The 18,779-nt window shown below is 30.4% G+C and overlaps 2 protein-coding genes across 2 annotated transcripts; both read right to left on the bottom strand.

Annotated features, from left to right (window-relative positions):
* Positions 1-1,895: 1,895 nt before the first annotated feature.
* Positions 1,896-6,073, bottom strand: LOC132732131 (angiopoietin-related protein 1-like). Its single transcript, XM_060718499.1, has 3 exons — positions 5,881-6,073; positions 3,017-3,178; positions 1,896-2,830 (listed from the first exon to the last, which is right to left on the bottom strand). The coding sequence occupies exons 1-3, from the start codon at positions 6,020-6,022 to the stop codon at positions 2,568-2,570; spliced, it is 567 nt and encodes a 188-aa protein (XP_060574482.1). The 5' UTR covers positions 6,023-6,073; the 3' UTR covers positions 1,896-2,567.
* Positions 6,074-6,501: 428 nt separating this feature from the next.
* On the bottom strand, positions 6,502-18,292 carry LOC132732129 (A disintegrin and metalloproteinase with thrombospondin motifs adt-1-like). The gene is made up of 12 exons (XM_060718496.1): positions 18,152-18,292; positions 16,744-16,799; positions 15,363-15,410; positions 14,105-14,184; positions 13,619-13,684; positions 13,232-13,349; positions 12,689-12,802; positions 12,152-12,322; positions 10,634-10,804; positions 8,468-8,638; positions 7,330-7,536; positions 6,502-6,530 (listed from the first exon to the last, which is right to left on the bottom strand). The coding sequence occupies exons 2-12, from the start codon at positions 16,754-16,756 to the stop codon at positions 6,502-6,504; spliced, it is 1,188 nt and encodes a 395-aa protein (XP_060574479.1). The 5' UTR covers positions 16,757-16,799; positions 18,152-18,292.
* Positions 18,293-18,779: the final 487 nt, after the last annotated feature.

The raw sequence follows: 18,779 nt of genomic DNA, 5'->3' as shown, positions 1-18,779 counted from the left end.
GTTTTAAAATTAAGTAATAAAGAGCTTGAAATATGTATTAAGCACAATGAACAAAAAAATGATTCAAACTAATATATTTTCTATCTTGATTGAAAATAATTGTAACCATGTATCTAAGTGATTCAGCTACGTTATTGCTAAGGTATTAATAAATAAAAAGGTGCCACTAGTACATGTTGGCAATAAAATCGAACTCACAAAATTGTAATTGTTTTCAACAATACTACAACTATTCATAACCCTTTCCATCGTGACGTCATCAAATCATGAAGTCACAGATGTTTATTTTGATTTGTGTTATTTATAACATACTGTTTGCTTAATATATATTGGTCCTCCAATTTTTTATTTGTTTTTATTCAGTTTAGGTAAGACATACATGATTTTTTACCCAAAATTACACTTAGGAACGGGGAACACCTATCGTAAAGTTACGACAGATTTTGCACTTAAGATTTTCTTAAGATTTTTTGTGAAAATGAGATTTATCGTAAGATTTCTCTTACGATCAAAAATTGTCTTTAGATTTGTTTGTGAAAATGTCTGATGATATTAATCTAGTGTTATACATGTAACACCTTAACGTGACGTTAATTGCGTTATATACACACAGCGTTACTGCGCGCTAAATTTACGTTACACTAAAGGCCCGTCAATGAAAAATGACTTTTTAACCGTGAATCGCAAAGGATCGCATAATAAGATTTTATACAACTCGTACAATACTTCTTGTATTTAATCTACATTCTTTCAATATTCTGAATATATTTAAGATACATTTATCATCTGCATTTGTTATTTGTGACTTGTGGAAATGGTGATGAAATATGCGTCTGTCATTCAAAATTATTTCATAATTATAATTCCAGTCCTCAAATACGATGCACTTAACGTCAACAGGTGTTTGATATGATCTCCACAGTTGAGTAAAATGATTGATAAAAAATTTAATATTTACTTTGAAAATGCATTTTCAAGTGCATTTTCGCCAGACATACAAATAAATAAAACAATATCATCTTTCAGCATTGTAATGGTACTCAAAATGGTTAATTTCTATCATTAAAATCGGAAGAAAAAGAAGAAGAAAGAGAAAAAAAATGTATAAATTGAGTAAATTTTTCATGAACATATATTTTGTTATAAACATGAAAATACTGCATCAGTTACCGGGTGGTTAAGGTCGGCAACTTCAATACAGCGGTATATTGGAAGCCCACCAACGACGTTGGATTCTTGTGAGTAAATTTTCAAGCAAGCTTATAGAACGTTGGTGGTTCTACTCAGGTTTGTGTCTGGAATTATGCACGGTAGAGCACATGAGGTATTTTACCTTTGCTATAGCTGAAAGTCGTCAAATGACTTTGGCAGTGTTGTTGCGACATAAAATCAAACAAACTAATAAATTAAATGCATTCTGTCACAGTTTGTATTGGATATAACGTACCACTCTATCCATTTATTACTTTACACAATAACGCCTATTTATACAAAACAAAAAAAAATCAAAAACATTATTCTTGATTTGTTTTTTGCTTTTCGTTACCCCTATATTAAATTCAAAAAAATAATGATCATTTACCAGAACCATCTTTTGCTTCTGTTGCTTTTGCAATCAAGAATATATCCAACTAACTAACGGAATGTCGTTGGTTCTACTCAGGTGCCCATTCGTGTCTGAAATAATGCCCGGAAGGTCACCTGAGGTCTTCCTCCACCAGTAAAGATGGAACGTCGCCATATGACACATACTGTGTCGGCGTGAAGTCAAACATAATCAAACAAACAAACACAACTTTTATTAATTATAACAACTATAGTTGTATAAACGTTTACATTCTTTACATAAGTTTACTATAATTCCGAATGAATAAAAACACATCACATCTTACAATGCTTTTAAACCTTTATTTAAACATTATCAAAGACATGTAGGCATTTTTCTAAAGACGAAAACAATAATTTCCCTGCCCTTAAAAATATTGAACATTATTTTGAAAGCAAAGTTTTCGATAGAAATAAAACCTTTCCAGTGGTCAGTATTTCGTCAAAATCACTGATAATATATTGAAACTTACAACTTGCATGTCAATATATTTTTTTCAATAAATATCTATAACAAGTGCAATTAATAGTACTTTGCCTCTTTTTATGGTCTACATTTTTATGTCCACTCAGTTATTACGTTTGTCACTGACTATTATAAAAAAAGAGGATTTACAACAAAAAAGATAGAGGCGGGAGTAATAAAAACGTAGTTATCATCAGATTGTTCTGTTCATGTCTACACTTTTATTGCTGCAATAGTGATTCGAATTTACACACGAATGCGAACTTATTAAGCGTTATCGTTAACAATATTTTTTTTTAAGAAGTTTAACAATAAGTTAATACATAGAAGCATACTTTTTCATATCAGGTTATTCAATAAGCTTGTGTTCGTACTATCAGAAACAATTATAAAGGTATTGCCTTCAAATCATGTTTTACATATCATTTACATAGAAGTAATCACTACCTTGAACATAATATTTTGTATTTTCTGACAAAATCGGATCAGGATGTATTTATACCCGCCGGAACATCATTTTGGAGACCTTGAGTGATTCTCTGCCTTTAAATGAGTAGTATATCATCCCACCTTCATGCCTGCCAGGTCGTTGTGTACCAGGAGTAACATATTCACCGTTTAGATTTGCCCAAGCACAATTGTCATACCACCATCCACCATAGTCGTCTATAGCGCAATTTCTTCTGCTGGCTCCATCACGATCAATGTCGAAAGTTGAAAAATGTTTACCTTTGTGATATGATAAACCATGTGAATCGCCTGTTTTGAAAACAAAACAATAATGTAAGTCAGTAATACACAATTAACTATCATTGGCATTGTTTAATTTTTTGTTAATGTCAATGATTTTTATAAAATGACTCTGTTTTCTTTACATCTTAAAAAAGAATCATTAGGACTGTTAACAATAATTTTACTTTAAGAATCGACGATGGCAATGAATACCTGCAGTTCCCACTCCCTTGTCGATATGAAGAGTATAATAGGGCCTTTCATCGAGTCTAAAATTCTGAAATGTTTCGTATACGGATGTTCCGTCTGCAGCCGTCAGATCTAGCCTCAACTCTGTTTTTCCTCGGGAAACCATTTCATAGATGTTTTCAAGGCCTTAAGGTATTAAGAAAGTTTCTTTCTTGGAAAAATTTGATACAATGCAAGCTCATATGTATACCTGACTACCTGTGTGACTAAGGGAATACTTAAAACAAGTATTTTTAAAACATTTTCATGTCTGGAGGTCATATTTTGTTGTATTGTTATTATACTAATAGATTATGGAATTATCCTATATCTAGTAAATAAGTATCCCACATTTTAAATTTTACATCCAGTAAACATAACTATATTTTTCTACAACGCCAATATGTTTTAAAATGTATAACCGGTTGTGATGTAAAGATATTTCTGGACGAAATACGACTGGCACGGTGAATGGGTCGTAACCCTGCTTTTACCTTCATATATTCACCTCCCACCCATAAGTGTCCAATTAGTGAGCATTGGAGGCAAGTAATGTTCAATACATGCACTGTCCATTATAAGGACAATAACACATGTTTTAAGTAGGAGAGATTCCTCGACCTGCCAATTCTCTAACAAAACAAACTCTTTTGGAGTTCTTCCTTGACTTAATATAATTTCAGTCAGACGGACAAATAAAAATGTGCTAAAACCAAAAGTAAGATTATTTGTCAAATTTTAATTATTAAAATAAAAACAGGTATATAAATTATTTGTTCTATACTTGCTTCCTTTTTATTCGTGGAGATTGGGTATTGATACATGTATTTTTCTTTATACATTATCAAGATAACTGTCACTATATTTTTCTTGATTCACCATAAAAAAGGCATCTAGTGTGTCATATTTCGATATACGATAAACAACGATTCTATGTTTAACTTATTTAATGCATTAAAAGAAATACAATCTCATTTACAAAATACAGTTTGCAGTCTTTGGTTGCAAAATAAACGTTACATTTTTATGTATTTAAATTCCATAGACAGCTAATCAGTAAAAGTTATCGTTATTTATCGTAATGAAGAAACAATTATAGTTCTATGCAATTTTGAACAGACCCTCTGCATTTTTAATTATTCATTTTGAAATAAATGGTCTTGTTAAAGTACGAGAAAGAAAGTAATTTTGGTCAAAATAATTATTGAATGACGTAATTAGATTTATCTAATTAACTGTTGATTATTGTCATTGGGACATTAATACCTGTTACTTATTTCAATGATCTATTTCTAAACTTTACAGCACACACAAATGTGACCTTCCGATCAGAAATTTGGAAGACATGAAATTAAAATTTATAGGAAAATCTCCATATAATTTTCTATTGAAGGAATGTCTACTAGTTCGTCTTACGTGTTGTTCGGATTGCTAATATGCTAATTCTTATTACTTTATGATAGTTTAAACACAAACATGCTTAATAATATGACACTTATTTGAATATGAAATAAGATTAAAATGACAATATTTTAATCGGAATAGCATCGTTTTTCTTAATCCGAAATGTCATTTTTACATGAATATATATTTGTTTCATTTCATGTTTTATATCTTGAGGATGTGAAAGTTATTTCTCATAAGAAAATTTACAATATAGATGGTGTTCTTTAGACTTGTAATTTCTGTTACACGTTCTATATTATATATTTGTTTTATTAAAATTGGTTATATGCATTTGATTTTCTAAACATGCAAACTATTATTACATGAATATCATTCTGATTAAAATATAAATATTAAGACATGATCAGCACTCTCTTTACTGTCTGATATATATGTATGTTAATACACGGAGATCGTGTATAAGGAATTGTTCGGTTATTGCATAACCTATTTGACATCCTTGACATAATTATTCTTATTCACACAAGATTGATACAATTTACAATACAAACCTCTATTGTACTTTCTGATATTATGTGCTGAGAATTGATAAAACAACATGTATGTACGCTTTTGATATAATGAAAACGGAAGCCGTTTAAGTGCTTGCATATTCATTAAAGAAACTTGAACAAATAATGTTCTCGAAATGATTTCTCACGTAAGTAAGAATGCAAGCCAAGTTCTTACATAATTTATATAAGCGTGATATAAATACAATATATCAAAATTGTGTATATGTACTGCTATTGTCTGTCCATCTTGGGAATATTAATACAAATGTACAATGCACCTTCAATACTGGGTTGCAATTTTATTTTTTTTAACAAATAATGTATACACATGTATGTATTCTTCATTTGAGACAGTTTGCATTCTTACTTTTTATGTATGACGGGTATATAATTACGAACCGATTGACGGTTGACTTTAGCGTGGTAATATTTACATAAGCAACGATGCCGCTCAAGCGGACGCAATCATTGTTAATGGCAACACTGACCGACCTCTGTCCTAAAATGACATGTTTACATTGGTTCCCGGTTTTACATTATGATAACACCAACATTATAATAAAGACGATATATTATTCATAACGTTTACTTAACATTTTGAATGACGATTTCAGAGCACAATTGTTATTGTAAATTTCATTTTTAAAATTTACTGCAAATTATCAAGCATAAAATAAAACTAAGATCATGACAAAAACATGTAAAAGAAAAAGATGTTGTAAAAATGAGTATATTGTTATATTATTCTTTATTTATTTAAGAAAATATGTGATACTAATAAGCATGTTTGCATACAAACTGTCATAATAAAATAAGATTTTCTTATTAAAAAGCCATCAGAAAATTCATTCAAACAACTGTATGGCAATTAAATCAACATGTACTCACCTAACCAAAATTCGCCGTCTAAAGAACCAAATCCCTTTTTCATAATCACGAAAGTTTCTGTAGAAATCAACGCTGGCCATTGAATCGATATTGAAACACCTGAAATAATAATACATGAATGTAATATTTTGTACCAGGACATATTACAAACATGACTAATTCAAAAAAAAATGTTATGGCTTTGATAAATTACTTTTCACACCACCATTTATATGCACGTTTATTTTATTTGGTAAACTATATGAAAGTTACTAATTTCGGTATAAACGAGACAATTTTATAATGAGAGTACCCCGCCTGGTACAAGATGTTGTTTCTTTGAGCAAAAACTTGAAATAAGTTTCCATTACTGGTTCCAGGAACAGATCGAGAGTATATCAGCTGTTAGCTTTTCAACGCAATCCGAGCTAAACTATATTCTGTACCACTAATGATGTGAAGTTTAAACATTCTATATCCTTTTGAATGATCACAAATTGCGTACACTGCAACTTTGTTCTCTTTCATTATTATATCGTATCAAAATTAATAACAATTGTTTAGATTTTACGTGGTCTCAACATACAAACGAAATAAGGTTTCATGCTTAGAAAGAATTAATGTATAATAAGTACAAAACAATTATAGAGCACCGTCATACCTCCCTGTATCTGTATCAAAGTCACAGTACACAGTATACCTCCGATTGTATCTCCAGGAGCTACATTGTATTCCACTCTCGCTCGTGTCCCTATGCTTTTTTAATGCATAATCAATCTTCATCTGAACACTCGCTCTTTATTTCTGCATGCTTATTTCCAAATGTTTAATGTTGGGGTATATTTTATTTACTTAGCTAAGAAATCACCAATTATTGTTTTCAAAAGAAAAACAATTCAGAAAAAGCTGTATGTGCTTCTCTTATTACCTTCAGTGAATAAAGCAAAACATTCTGCACAGGACTAACAGGAAATGAATACTACTAAAATTCAAACATCAATTTAGAGTTATTTATAGTAGATATCAGTTTATGACGATTTTACACATTTTAGTTTAATATATCGGCGGTCAGGTCACTTAAATGGTTTTCCCGAATAAAACACTAGTATTTTGATACTTCTACAAGTGACCGACTACATATCCTAAATAAGACAAATGGAGATTACAGTCATGAATGTCCGATTTTGTTCAAATAGAATTGGGTCTTTTGTATTGATGTTTCGCGTGCACGTGCACTTTTCTTTTAGAATGAACTTATTTATTTACTTAATGTGTCACAGACCGTTCATTATCTTTAAACACAAATAATAGTCAATTCGAAAATTGAAATTGCAACAATACGTTTGCATCAAATATTAATATTATTACTCTATTTTATACAGATTTTACTACACGTAACAGTCTAAACCTAAACTAAGAACCTTTTTTAAATGCAATTAATGTAAAAATTTATTATTATTGAATATATGCATGTATAATAAGCTTTAATATAGATATCATAATAGTCACCACAAATCCCACTATAACACAGTTTAACGTCGAAGTTTTGTCCAACACATTGCTTGCCTGCATTTGCTGGAGATGGATTTGTGCATGATCGTGTACGGCTTTGAAGTCCTACCCCACATAAAACAGGGCATTGTCTCCATTGACTCCACTCGGTCCAGCCACCATCAACTAGTCAATTATTAAACTAAGTAAACTGTGATTGTAACAAACATTATATTCTGATAATTTTGACATATTGCTTTCAAATTGGGATAGGAACAAACTTATTTAGACAACAAGTCACCTACGTTACAAAAAACTATATTAAGTTGATTTTCAACAAATGGCGCCGCCAAATTCGGATTTTAAAATACGAGAGAGGACATATTACATTGTTGCCGAAATTCTCTCCTTCATATCTACTTCAGCCGCCATGTCTATACAGAATTTTTAAACTTATGGTAAATTTTATATCTGGCTTGTTTTTGTTTCATTCAGTTGTGTAAAATTTTGACGTAGTAAATTGGGACACTATTCAGATTACAGAAAGCCATCCATTCTCTCTCTTACTTACAGAAGGGAATGTCCCTTTTTTGGCCCAAATTTGTCATTTTTTTCAATTGACAATATTGTAAATAAACTGCTTTTGGCTATTGCTTTCAGGCATAATATTATACCTTTACCCAAAATTGTGAAAAAGTAATTGTAAAAGTTGTAAACCTAAAGAGAAAGCCAAAATTGGCCCAAAGAATGAGAATGTGGGAGATAGGTGTATTTTAAGAAAAAATATACGTAATAAAGTCCAATCGTGCAACGTTATAAAATAACACAAGTTGTTTGAATATCATTGTTGCGCTTTTTAACTTTGATTTACAGAAGTAGTTCCGCAATTGACGTTTTTCAAAGCCTACGTTTATTATAGGGCTATTATATGATAAGGTGTTACATTGATAATCTATATGTTTACTGTCGATTACAATCACCCGGTCCGGCACACTTAAATAGTAAACCGTAAGAAAATAAAATATCACTTAACTACAACCGGGAACATGATCAACAAATCACTTAATTTGGAAGAAGAAATTGCGATAATCAAAGCTAGTTTTAGAATAAGTTTTACCTGCACAAGATCCTGTTTTGCACATTTCATCTTCAATACCGTTTCCAAAACAGTGATCCCCAAATCTATGTGGACGTGGATTGGTACACGATCGTTTTCGACTCCGCATTCCTATACCACATGTTGCCGAACATTCTCCCCAATCCTCCCATTTACTCCAGCCACCATGTGCTAATATAAATATTCAAAAACAAATAAATATATGCGTGTGTGTTTTTGTGTTTTACATCTAATTTGATAATGCGTAGTAATATTTTAGCAGCTTTTTTTTTTAAATCAACAACTATTCAACTTAGATATTATTCATTAACATCTTTCTACAGGAACAAAATAAAACAAGTCCCATTTTCCAGCAAAATGTTCAAATTATTTTTTAAATGCCTGTTTTGACTATTGATGATTAGTCTTTATTGATCATGAATAAACCTTTACTGTTGCATTTAAACAAAATGAAAAAAACAACAACAGTAAGCCCTAACACTGCAAAATTTAGAAACTTGCAGGCTAAGTTTCGTTAAAACGACATGTTAAAAAATAATTTACAATTATAATCAAACAAAATCGTTATTTTCGTTTACGGCATTTAAAAATATTTACTTGGTTGAAACAATAAAAATGTGTGTCCTTTTTTTACTCTTTTGTCTATCAAAAGTAACTTAAAGCTTACAAAACCCAAGTCTATTGATAGCTCTGAATATAAAATTTGTGCTCACAAAATGTTATTAGACGGCGCGTACACGCGCCTTCTAGGAGATATGCATTAGTCCGTATAGCAATGGTGGAAATTTAAGACTTGATTTTGTACATTTTTTTTATTTTAACAAAATCACATCGTTTTCAATTTTTCTAAAAAATAGCTTTTCATATTTTTTTTATAATTATCTAATTTTATCTACCTAATAAATAACGTGCCAATGACTAGTCTATAGTTGATCGTTCTAAAACTTAACCGTTGAGAGAGGTAACGACTAAAGCAGTGTCACGCACTTCATTTGCTCCGCCTCTTAAGGTCGTCTCCGCCTTAAATTGTCGCCAAATTCAATAGGCTAGCATTTAGTCTTCATTGACGGGGTGGGGGTTGGGAATCAGGAAAATTTTGATCATTATAATTTGACGAATTATTAAATTACAAAGCCTAAACCACGCCCAGTATCGGAGAGGCGGTTCTCCCTCAACACAACAGGCCCGTCTATAGTCTAATGACGGGAACCAAATTCGGGCAGGGAACAAGAGTTATCACTTAAATACACAACGGTGATTATTTTGGCGCTACGGACGCAGCGGAAATATTTTTTTGCAAAACAGGCAAAACGTGTGCGACATGTAATTCATTAAAATAATAAACATTAAAGTTAAGAAAACAGCTTACTGCAGATGAAACGTTACGTATTAATAACGTATCACAAATATTTGCATAGGTTAATTTTTGAGATTCTGTGACGACGATGTCTCATTATTGCCTAGATTTTTTTATTACATTTAGTGGTCCATACCTGACGAGGCGATATGCATCTTTGCTTATCCAAGTAGTTTTATCTTTTAGAATAAGTAACATAACGTAACAAAGAAGTTGATTCTAAATATCAACTTTATTCATACTATTATTTGAATATCTACAGACATATTTTCGCTTTTGTAAATAACAGACAATTCGTCCTCAAAATCATTTGACACAGTATGCAATTCGTACCAATATTTAAGAATTGACTATTCTCGGCAACATAGTGTCTTGATATTTATTTGTTTACCCAATCATTTTATTTCAAATTGTTATCCTAATTGATTTTTGCTGTCGACCAGCGTTTCCAATCAGTGCCCCACAGCCACATTTCAGAATTTCAGACACATACCAAGCATGGAGAAAAAATAATATAGTGATTCGGATATTTCAACGTTAATAGAAGAACGATTGTTCAAATTCGATTTTTGTAAGATAACCTTGCTGTTTTCCACATCATTTGGTCGCGTCTTTGATGTGCAGCATCAATATTTATCTTGTTTATATTTTGCAGAGTCGATTGCAGCAAACATGTGCGGCCAACGTCCAATGTTGAACTGCTGTTAGAACACAATATCATGGTACTACTACCGTGAACTTTAACCATATATCATTTATTTTAGAAGAAAAACATGTGATATTCAAAGCGATTCAAGCAACAGTATTACCTGCACAAGATCTTGTATTGCATAGTTTATCTTCGATACTGTCACCAAAACAGTGATCTCCAAATCGATGTGGACGTGGATTGGTACACGATCGTTTTCGACTCCTCATTCCTACACCACATGTTGCTGAACATTCTTCCCAGCCCTCCCATTTACTCCAGCCACCATGTGCTTATACAGATTGATTAAAATCGTTATATATTCTTTAAATCTAGTTTGTTAGTACGAGTATTTTTTTTAATTTAATTATGTGTAGTAATGTTTAAGCAACTATTTAAAGTAGATAGCTACCTATTCACATCGAATTACAAGAAATAATTACACATAGTCCATTTTACATAGTCCCTTTTAAAAGCAAAATATACAAATGATGTTTTTTTATTGATATATTTGTTTGTCTGACTGTTTTCTTTTTCTATTTATAATGAGTCTTAATTGATCATAGTATATATCTTTACCGGAAAATTTTGACAACATGGCAAAATAAATGATTAAAAGTAACCAAAACGACGAAAATTAGAAAGTTTCAGACTCGGGTTTAACGAAAATGAAATAAAAGATAATGTACAATAATACGTAAAAACCGTTTTTTTTCGTCCAAAACATTTAGAAATCCTTCATTAGCGGAATGTCGATAAATTACAACGTGTGTACTTTGTTAACTTTGATAAATTTACAAAGTAGATTCCACATCAGTGTTTCCAAAATAAAAGTCTATTATTAGCTCTATATATACAACAGGTGCTCATAAATAAATGTTGTTGGTTTTTAATTTTGGCACTGACGATCGCAATTGCCCTGTGCGGCCTCACTTCTCATGATTAACCGTTAGAAAAACAAAACATCACTGTACTAATTACGAAAACTACAAATCACATTTCTTTTTCTAAATTTCAAACAAATTAATTTCATATAGGCAGACGCCAATTGATCGTTGACTGTAAACCGTTTTCTGCTACAATTATCTATAAACTGACTGTCACTTTGTCATATTGTATATTCTTAGTCAAATATTGGGAAAAAAACTTTATTTCACTCAAAATTTAACTAACCTATTGAATATATGAAGTAGATTTGTAGAAAATGGGTCTCTAATTGAATTCATCGAAAGTTGTGATAAATACAAGCTATTGTCCGCGTCCGCTTCCATTGGCTTAAGCAGAATACAACATTTAATGATGAAAATAGCTATTTACTTTATCTAAAGAACCATTTACCAATGTGTTATGTTTATATGGCGGTCATCATGGAACATTTAATGGTAAACGTACGTGGCACTCACTGAAAAGCGGCATATGCTCAGGAGACAAAGAATGCGTTTTCAATAAACTACGAAATAATCATGTTTTAATCCTTTTCAATATTAAACCGTGTCCCTGACCTTTGTCAAAGCGATCGCTTCATTGTTCTGATTTTGAGGAAAGAAGTGTGTGTGATAAGGAAGAACAAACAACAATTTGAAAACAAAACGTTAAAAAATAACTGCTTGACTTTCTTTGCAAATCATTATATAGTTACCAGGACATAAATGCGCAAAACATGGCTTTTTATCAATACCATCTCCGGGGCATTCAAGACCGCCATGTTTAGGTGCCGGACTGTCACATTCACGATGACGTATGAGTGATCCATTTCCACAGGTGACGTCACATTTTGCCCACTCCGACCACTTTGACCATTTTCCGTCAACTGGAAAATTTCGTTGCATTTGAATTAATTTGTGTGATCATGCATTGCTTCAATATTGGTAGGATTTTTGTCAATATTATGTTAGTATATTAAAAAAATAGAATCCAGTGTCATAATGTTTGGCTTTTAATCTGCAAAACATAGTTTTGTTTAGTTCAACTATTTACAAAACAAGAATTAGCATCAAACTTTATCTAAATTCATACAAAGAGTCTATAATACGTATTCGTCAATATGCTTTATTCATCAAACTTAGATTATACGTTTTCTTTTATATAAAATATTATTTATTTTAAATAATAAAAACAAAAACATCGCGCATCACTCATTTATACGGTTCCCTTATAATCATACACTTATACTCACCAATGTGACAGAGATTGCAGTATTTCTTACAAATTATTTTAGCCTCTTTTGCATTTTCACAAATGGTGATTGTTGAGTTCAGAAGAGCACACTCTAAAGACTTGTCTTTGCAAACTGTTAAAGATAACATGGCCACAGAGAGACATGGTTGGTTGTATTTTCTGACAATTCATTTTCCTTATTAAATAAAGCAAACTTTTAACGGCTGTTCATATTACAGAATTACAATTTGATACATAATGTTAAATTTATTGATATAACTTATCAGGGCTGTATTAAAGTACAATTATTGAATCTACAGCAAATCAACACAAAACACATATAATGTAATATTAATAGATCCTGGTCAAATAAACTTAAAACAACATTACATTACATTACATTAAACCGTTATTGTATCATATATTTAGAAAGAAGAGTCAAAACTGTTTCGTTAACAGTAGTTCTAAATATTTATAAGTTTAAAATGCGATTTTCTTTTCTCATTTGATTTTGTTGGTCTATTTTGAATAAGTATTTCATGCATGGTTAATAAAAGTTTACCTGAAAGTTTTTCACACAGATGTTTGTTGCAATTGTTTTCTGAACAGCATTCAAAACAGGAATCTGCTTGAAATAGCTCCGATACATTTTGCTTTTGTGAGTTGCTGCTCGCACAGTTCTTTTAAAAGAAAAGAGGTTTAATGAAATGTAGCTTTTTAAAAATAAAACTTTATGACAATTAAACTAATATAGATTTAGATAGCAGGGCATGTAATTTACAAGAATACAATTAATCAACAATTATGTTCACTAAGATCATTTTACCCTCTGTCATGTTGTTATTGCACGTTGATTATATTGATGTCTGAAACATATATTACATTTTAGGACAGAATGATTATTAGTTTTAAAGACTTTCATTGTAAGAAACATTTTTAAAAAGCTTACAAGTTTGTCAGCGCATCCAAAATCGTACATTATTTGGTCGGTCTTTCCTTGACTTTTGTAGCATACCTGATATTATAAAATAGCATTTATAAATTTGTATTCAATGCTTTGATGGAGAGACCTGTGTACATGAATTGAATTTATATATTAAGTATACGAGTTATATATTTAAAAAGTGTAATACAATATATACTAATATATAATATTTCTTTCTAGATATTTAACAAATACGATTTATATACTTGTGAACAATTTATTGTTATTTTTAGTTGTTTGTTTATTAATTTGTTGTTGTTATTTTATCTATTTTTGTAGGGTTCTTCTTTCCCAAACATACTTGTTGACATGTTTTTTGTGTGTACAGTAATAATATCTAAACACAATGATACAGTAGTAAGAATTTCATGAATGCACTTTAAACTTTATGATGATTTAAACTGTAACTTTATATTTGATCAATGTACATTTGCTGGTATAAAGTGGTACCTGTCCATCGTTACATGTGACAGTTGTGTTGCATTCGCTCAAGTTGAGGACATTAGAACAGTTGAAACATTCGATTGATACTGAAAAAAAAATTATCTGTTACTTTCTGCCTTATGTTTACAATAATACGTTGAATGTGCATGAGTAAATAACTCTTTAATCTTATTGAAAAAAATCGGTTACGTGCATGAACCTGGGAGCGATTCATTTAATGCAACTTTTAATTGGCCCCTCCTTACATATGCGTCTTCATCTCACATTAAGAAAATTAGTTAGTGTGTGCCCATAGGATAGTTCAAAGGGGACACTGTTACATAACGTGTCTTCAGTACACATATATTGAGCTAATAGTTTTAAGTTATCAAACATAACTTGTGAGAACTGTTTTAAAATAGTTGCTAAGGATTGTCATTTACCGAAATGTTCTCGATTTGCAATAAATAAACCATATGTTTACCATTGTATCTTTACTTTAACAAGTAACATTTTACCATGTGACAAAATATGCATGATTTCATCGATTTAATTATGTAAACTAATAGGTTTCACTAAAGACGCACTTTATCTAATCATCGATGGCTTTAATGATAACAATAAAGTCATTTTACTTATTTCAAAAATGTTATAAGAGAAAAAAATGTATAATATATAATGTATTTTACAAAATATAATTGATAAACATAGGTATGATAAATTTCAAAGGTAAAATTTCGGTTGTCTTGATACGTACGAAGAAATCCAGGTGTTGATCATTTTTTAATATTTTAAAATACTGTCAGTCAGTTAAATATAGAAAAAAAACGAATCCCTAAAGAAAGCCCAACACGGCAAAATTGTAAAATGTTGCAGGCTCGGTTTGATTGAGCCTGTTCATGGACGGTGCTGGTAAGTGCAAGTTACCTTCCACGCCCCCTAGCACCGGCGTAAGCATAATTCAACATTTAAACACAAAAATGGTAAGATTTAGAATTTTGAAACATCCGCAGATGTGTTCATACGGCGGTTATCATGGAACATTGAATGTGACACAGAAGTGTAATTCCATAAAAAGCGGAGTATGGTCCCCAAGTGAAAGAATGCGTGTGCCCTAAACGAGAAAACAATGGGCGGAACTAAATAAAATGGAATATTGAAAGGAGATCTGAGGTTATGAAGCCTGCATATCACAGACAAGACGTCAAAAGACAAACTTATACTTGTCCATCAATGCATTTTAATAAAATAATTCAAGATATGTTATTATTCTCATTTTACTTACATGAACCACTAGTTGCTGATAAAATGAACAGCAATACTTTACAAATGTCTGAAAAAGAGCAAATACGAAAAATGTTAAATCGTTTGTCGATAATTGGAATGCATTTGATTTATTTCAAAATATTTAATACAAATTCAGACTATTAATAATGTATTTTGTTTAATTCAAATCAGGACAATTTAGATTGTTGTTGTCCTTGATATCATTAAAAACAATATTTTATAAAGTTTTTTTTTATTCATCAAATACGTTATTAAATAAAAGCTATAAAAACATCGTTGAATAATAGCTATAAAGCATCATTGTATAGCATGTAAGTTACATTATTGATTCTTCTATTAATATAACATGCAAGATACTTTTGGTAAAAAAACGTGTTTTTTGTCTGGTTATTTGTATTTATTGCAATGGATATTTTTACTCAACGGACTCCACTGAGGTTTTTTGACATGATGGGACTAAACATTCTTTCAAAGGTAAAATTTCGGTTGTCTTGATACGTACGAAGAAACCCAGGTGTTGAACATTTTTTAATATTTTAAAATACTGTCAGTCAATTAAATAGAGAAAAAAAACGATTTAGATTTTGTTGTCCTTGATATCATTAAAAACAATCCAGATAAATGTACCATTTGATGTAGGTTTAGACCACTAATCTTTTTGCAAAATTTCAGATCATTTGCGCACTTTGATTTTCCAAAATAATTATTCAAGTTGTAAAAAATGGCAAAAAAATGAAAAGCGTTTTAACACTTATAACTCAAATCGGGCTAAGAAAAGCATAAAAACGATTTTCAATTTATTTCAAAGTATATTCCTTAACTATCTGTGCATATATTTCTTTTTAAAGTGTCCCAGCTCATTTATGTAAGAAATTTTTAGGCTTTTAAACCTCAGTGGAGTCCATTTAAAATTTAATATGTTTTGTTATGGTTAACTTCAAGCACAATATTTGCATGTTCAATCAAAATGCACAAGCAATGTTATATAATCTTTCTTTCACAAAGACAGTTTATAATTTAAATTCGTTTCACAGTTATGAAACATTGACATCGAAGCTGTTGAAGTCAATTTGCAAATTTCTATATCAACTGTTTGAGGAAAACGCCTGTTGCATATTCGTGAATAATTTGGTTTGACTACCCGTAATTCATATAAACAGTTATCAATTAAAAAACTCAAAACTCAATGTGATAGCCTTTCAAAACAGTAACATTGTCAGCCATGTAATGATAAACTATAATATTACCAACGACGAGAAAGAAAAGTAAAGAAAAGAAAGAAAAAACAACAAAAACTTAATATGTTTGAATTTATTGAATTAAAAGCTAAATAAAGAATAAACTAGACACCTCAGAATGATAATATGTTAAAAACTTACAAAGTAGTAACATGGTTCTGTAAGTGTACCAGGTCTCTGTTGTAATTATTCTCCTGCTGTAAATATAACGGAGTTTATTCAAATTTTGTGAGATATAAATCGTTAAAGGACCTTCAAAATATTACAAAGTTGTATCTGTGATCAAATATTTAAATCAATATGCTTCTTTTCCAACAACTATTATTAATTAAAAGAAAATAAGATACATGCAAATGATTAGTTGTTTTTAAATTACCAAATTTTATTTTGTTCATTATGAACATTACTAAAATTGATAAAGATCCAATCAGCACATAAGATTTCATATCAAATAATCAACTGTCCAGGCCCGTGTCCACTAAGATTTAAGGATAATGATCAGGATGAAATTATAAACTTTTAGTCATGTCAATTTTTATACTTAAAGTTTCATATTAAATGTTAACAAAATTGGTCTTGAAATATCAAGTTTATGAAATTTTAAAACAAAGTAATGTTTTTTAATTTGACAAGGAATTGTCATTTTCACAGTTTATCCAACAATTGATATTGATCCTAAAACTGATCTTTATTTTGATCCGTATATTTTGTATTTGTTCTTTATATTCGTCAATTTTACCTCTAAATTGGGATGTTTAATTGCAAATCAACCATATTTAAAAATTGTCTTATGTTTTATTTATTTTAGCAAAATATGATCTATTGTAAACGAAGGAAAATAAAATCAGTTTCATATGATCCTGATCTTTGAACAAGGGGACAGGCGTGCACGAATATTTTTTTCACAACATTATAACCAGACAGCCGCTATATATCCTATAATTGTATAAACGTGACTAAATACCATTTAGGCAATAAAGATTTAGTCGTTTTTTTTTCTTCATCCGTGATTTAACAAGTTTAACAAGTTTATCATAATTTTATATCAATAGTACCCTATTTTGAAAAAATTTAAATTTAATTACTGTTCATTTCCTTTGTCACTGAGCAATGAAACAGTTTAATCAAAAGTCGTATGTGAACACTAGTTATTATAATAATTACAACAGGAATGCAACAATAGTGAGCGTTTGACTGATTCAAGTCATTGAAATGTACATTACTTATTTCATTGATAAACAAATATCGTGTGAGTGTAACATACTAAAATCAACTATTATATCAAATATCAATATTTAAAAGCAATATCTACAATAATGATAAAAAATACAGAAAACGAAAGATGAACAAAAAAGTAAATGGACACATTATTCCATAATCATTATATAAAATTATTGAAAAATTTTATTAAAGTTCAAGTATTTTTCTTAATTAAATATTTATTTTTTGAATTGTACACACTGTTTTTATATATATTTTGTAAATAAAAGTTGTGGAGAAACATCAAATAGAAATCAATAACTAAATAAATAGTTAAATATGTACTTACAGAATAATAATCCTGCTTTAATGTGCTACTGACAATATCTAGGAGCAAAATGATTAGACAGGTATTGGAATAAAGAGACTTCTCCTAAGGAGAGAGAGGTGAGCAATTTTAACTGCGGCATGATTTGTTTACATATGCCAGCTTAGCAAATAATTGTAAACTAAGTATTTACCGAGTTAAATTCATGCTTTTGTATGACCTTGATGACATTAAGAGGAAACTGATTAGGGAAGATCAATTAAAACAGTTTGTTTGTATATGAACATTAAGAATCCTAACTCAGCCACTAGTCTGGTAATCGAGTGCAAAAATGGCTTACAAAAAATCAAAATCCATCTTTTCTATCTTATGCAAAATATTTCAACAAAAAGAAGGAGAAAAAAAGAAACAAGAGGGTCATGATGGCCCTGAAGTCGCTCACCTGTATATAGGCCCCCGAAGCCGGGCCAGTTTAAACCCCAGGGCTTTTATTTGAACAAACTTGGAATTAAGACACCCATTAGAAGATGTTTCATGATGTTAAGTTTATTGCTATACACATATAAGGAAAAACAATGACCTTCTTCCCCCCCCCCCCGGCAGAGTTAATTTTAACCCAAGGGCTTTTATTTGAACAAACTTTTGTTAG

Source organism: Ruditapes philippinarum, unplaced genomic scaffold (genome assembly GCF_026571515.1).
Source record: "Ruditapes philippinarum isolate M1 unplaced genomic scaffold, ASM2657151v2 ctg19809_1_1_1_1, whole genome shotgun sequence".
NCBI classification, from domain to species: domain Eukaryota; kingdom Metazoa; phylum Mollusca; class Bivalvia; order Venerida; family Veneridae; genus Ruditapes; species Ruditapes philippinarum.
The sequence above is the reverse complement of the archived record's forward strand: the minus strand, read 5'-3'. Positions and strand labels throughout refer to the sequence as shown.

Excerpts from the sequence above, each read along its gene's own strand:
- LOC132732131 (XM_060718499.1), bottom strand. The coding sequence starts at position 6,022 with ATGTCCTGGTACAAAATATTACATTCATGTATTATTATTTCAGGTGTT. Across the intron at positions 3,179-5,880 it reads AGACGGCGAATTTTGGTTAG|GCCTTGAAAACATCTATGAA; the intron begins GTGAGTACATGT and ends TAATACCTTAAG. Across the intron at positions 2,831-3,016 it reads CAAGGGAGTGGGAACTGCAG|GCGATTCACATGGTTTATCA; the intron begins GTATTCATTGCC and ends TTTTCAAAACAG.
- LOC132732129 (XM_060718496.1), bottom strand. Across the intron at positions 12,803-13,231 it reads TCTGTGTGAAAAACTTTCAG|TTTGCAAAGACAAGTCTTTA; the intron begins GTAAACTTTTAT and ends TATCTTTAACAG. Across the intron at positions 10,805-12,151 it reads TTTTGCGCATTTATGTCCTG|CACATGGTGGCTGGAGTAAA; the intron begins GTAACTATATAA and ends AATCTGTATAAG.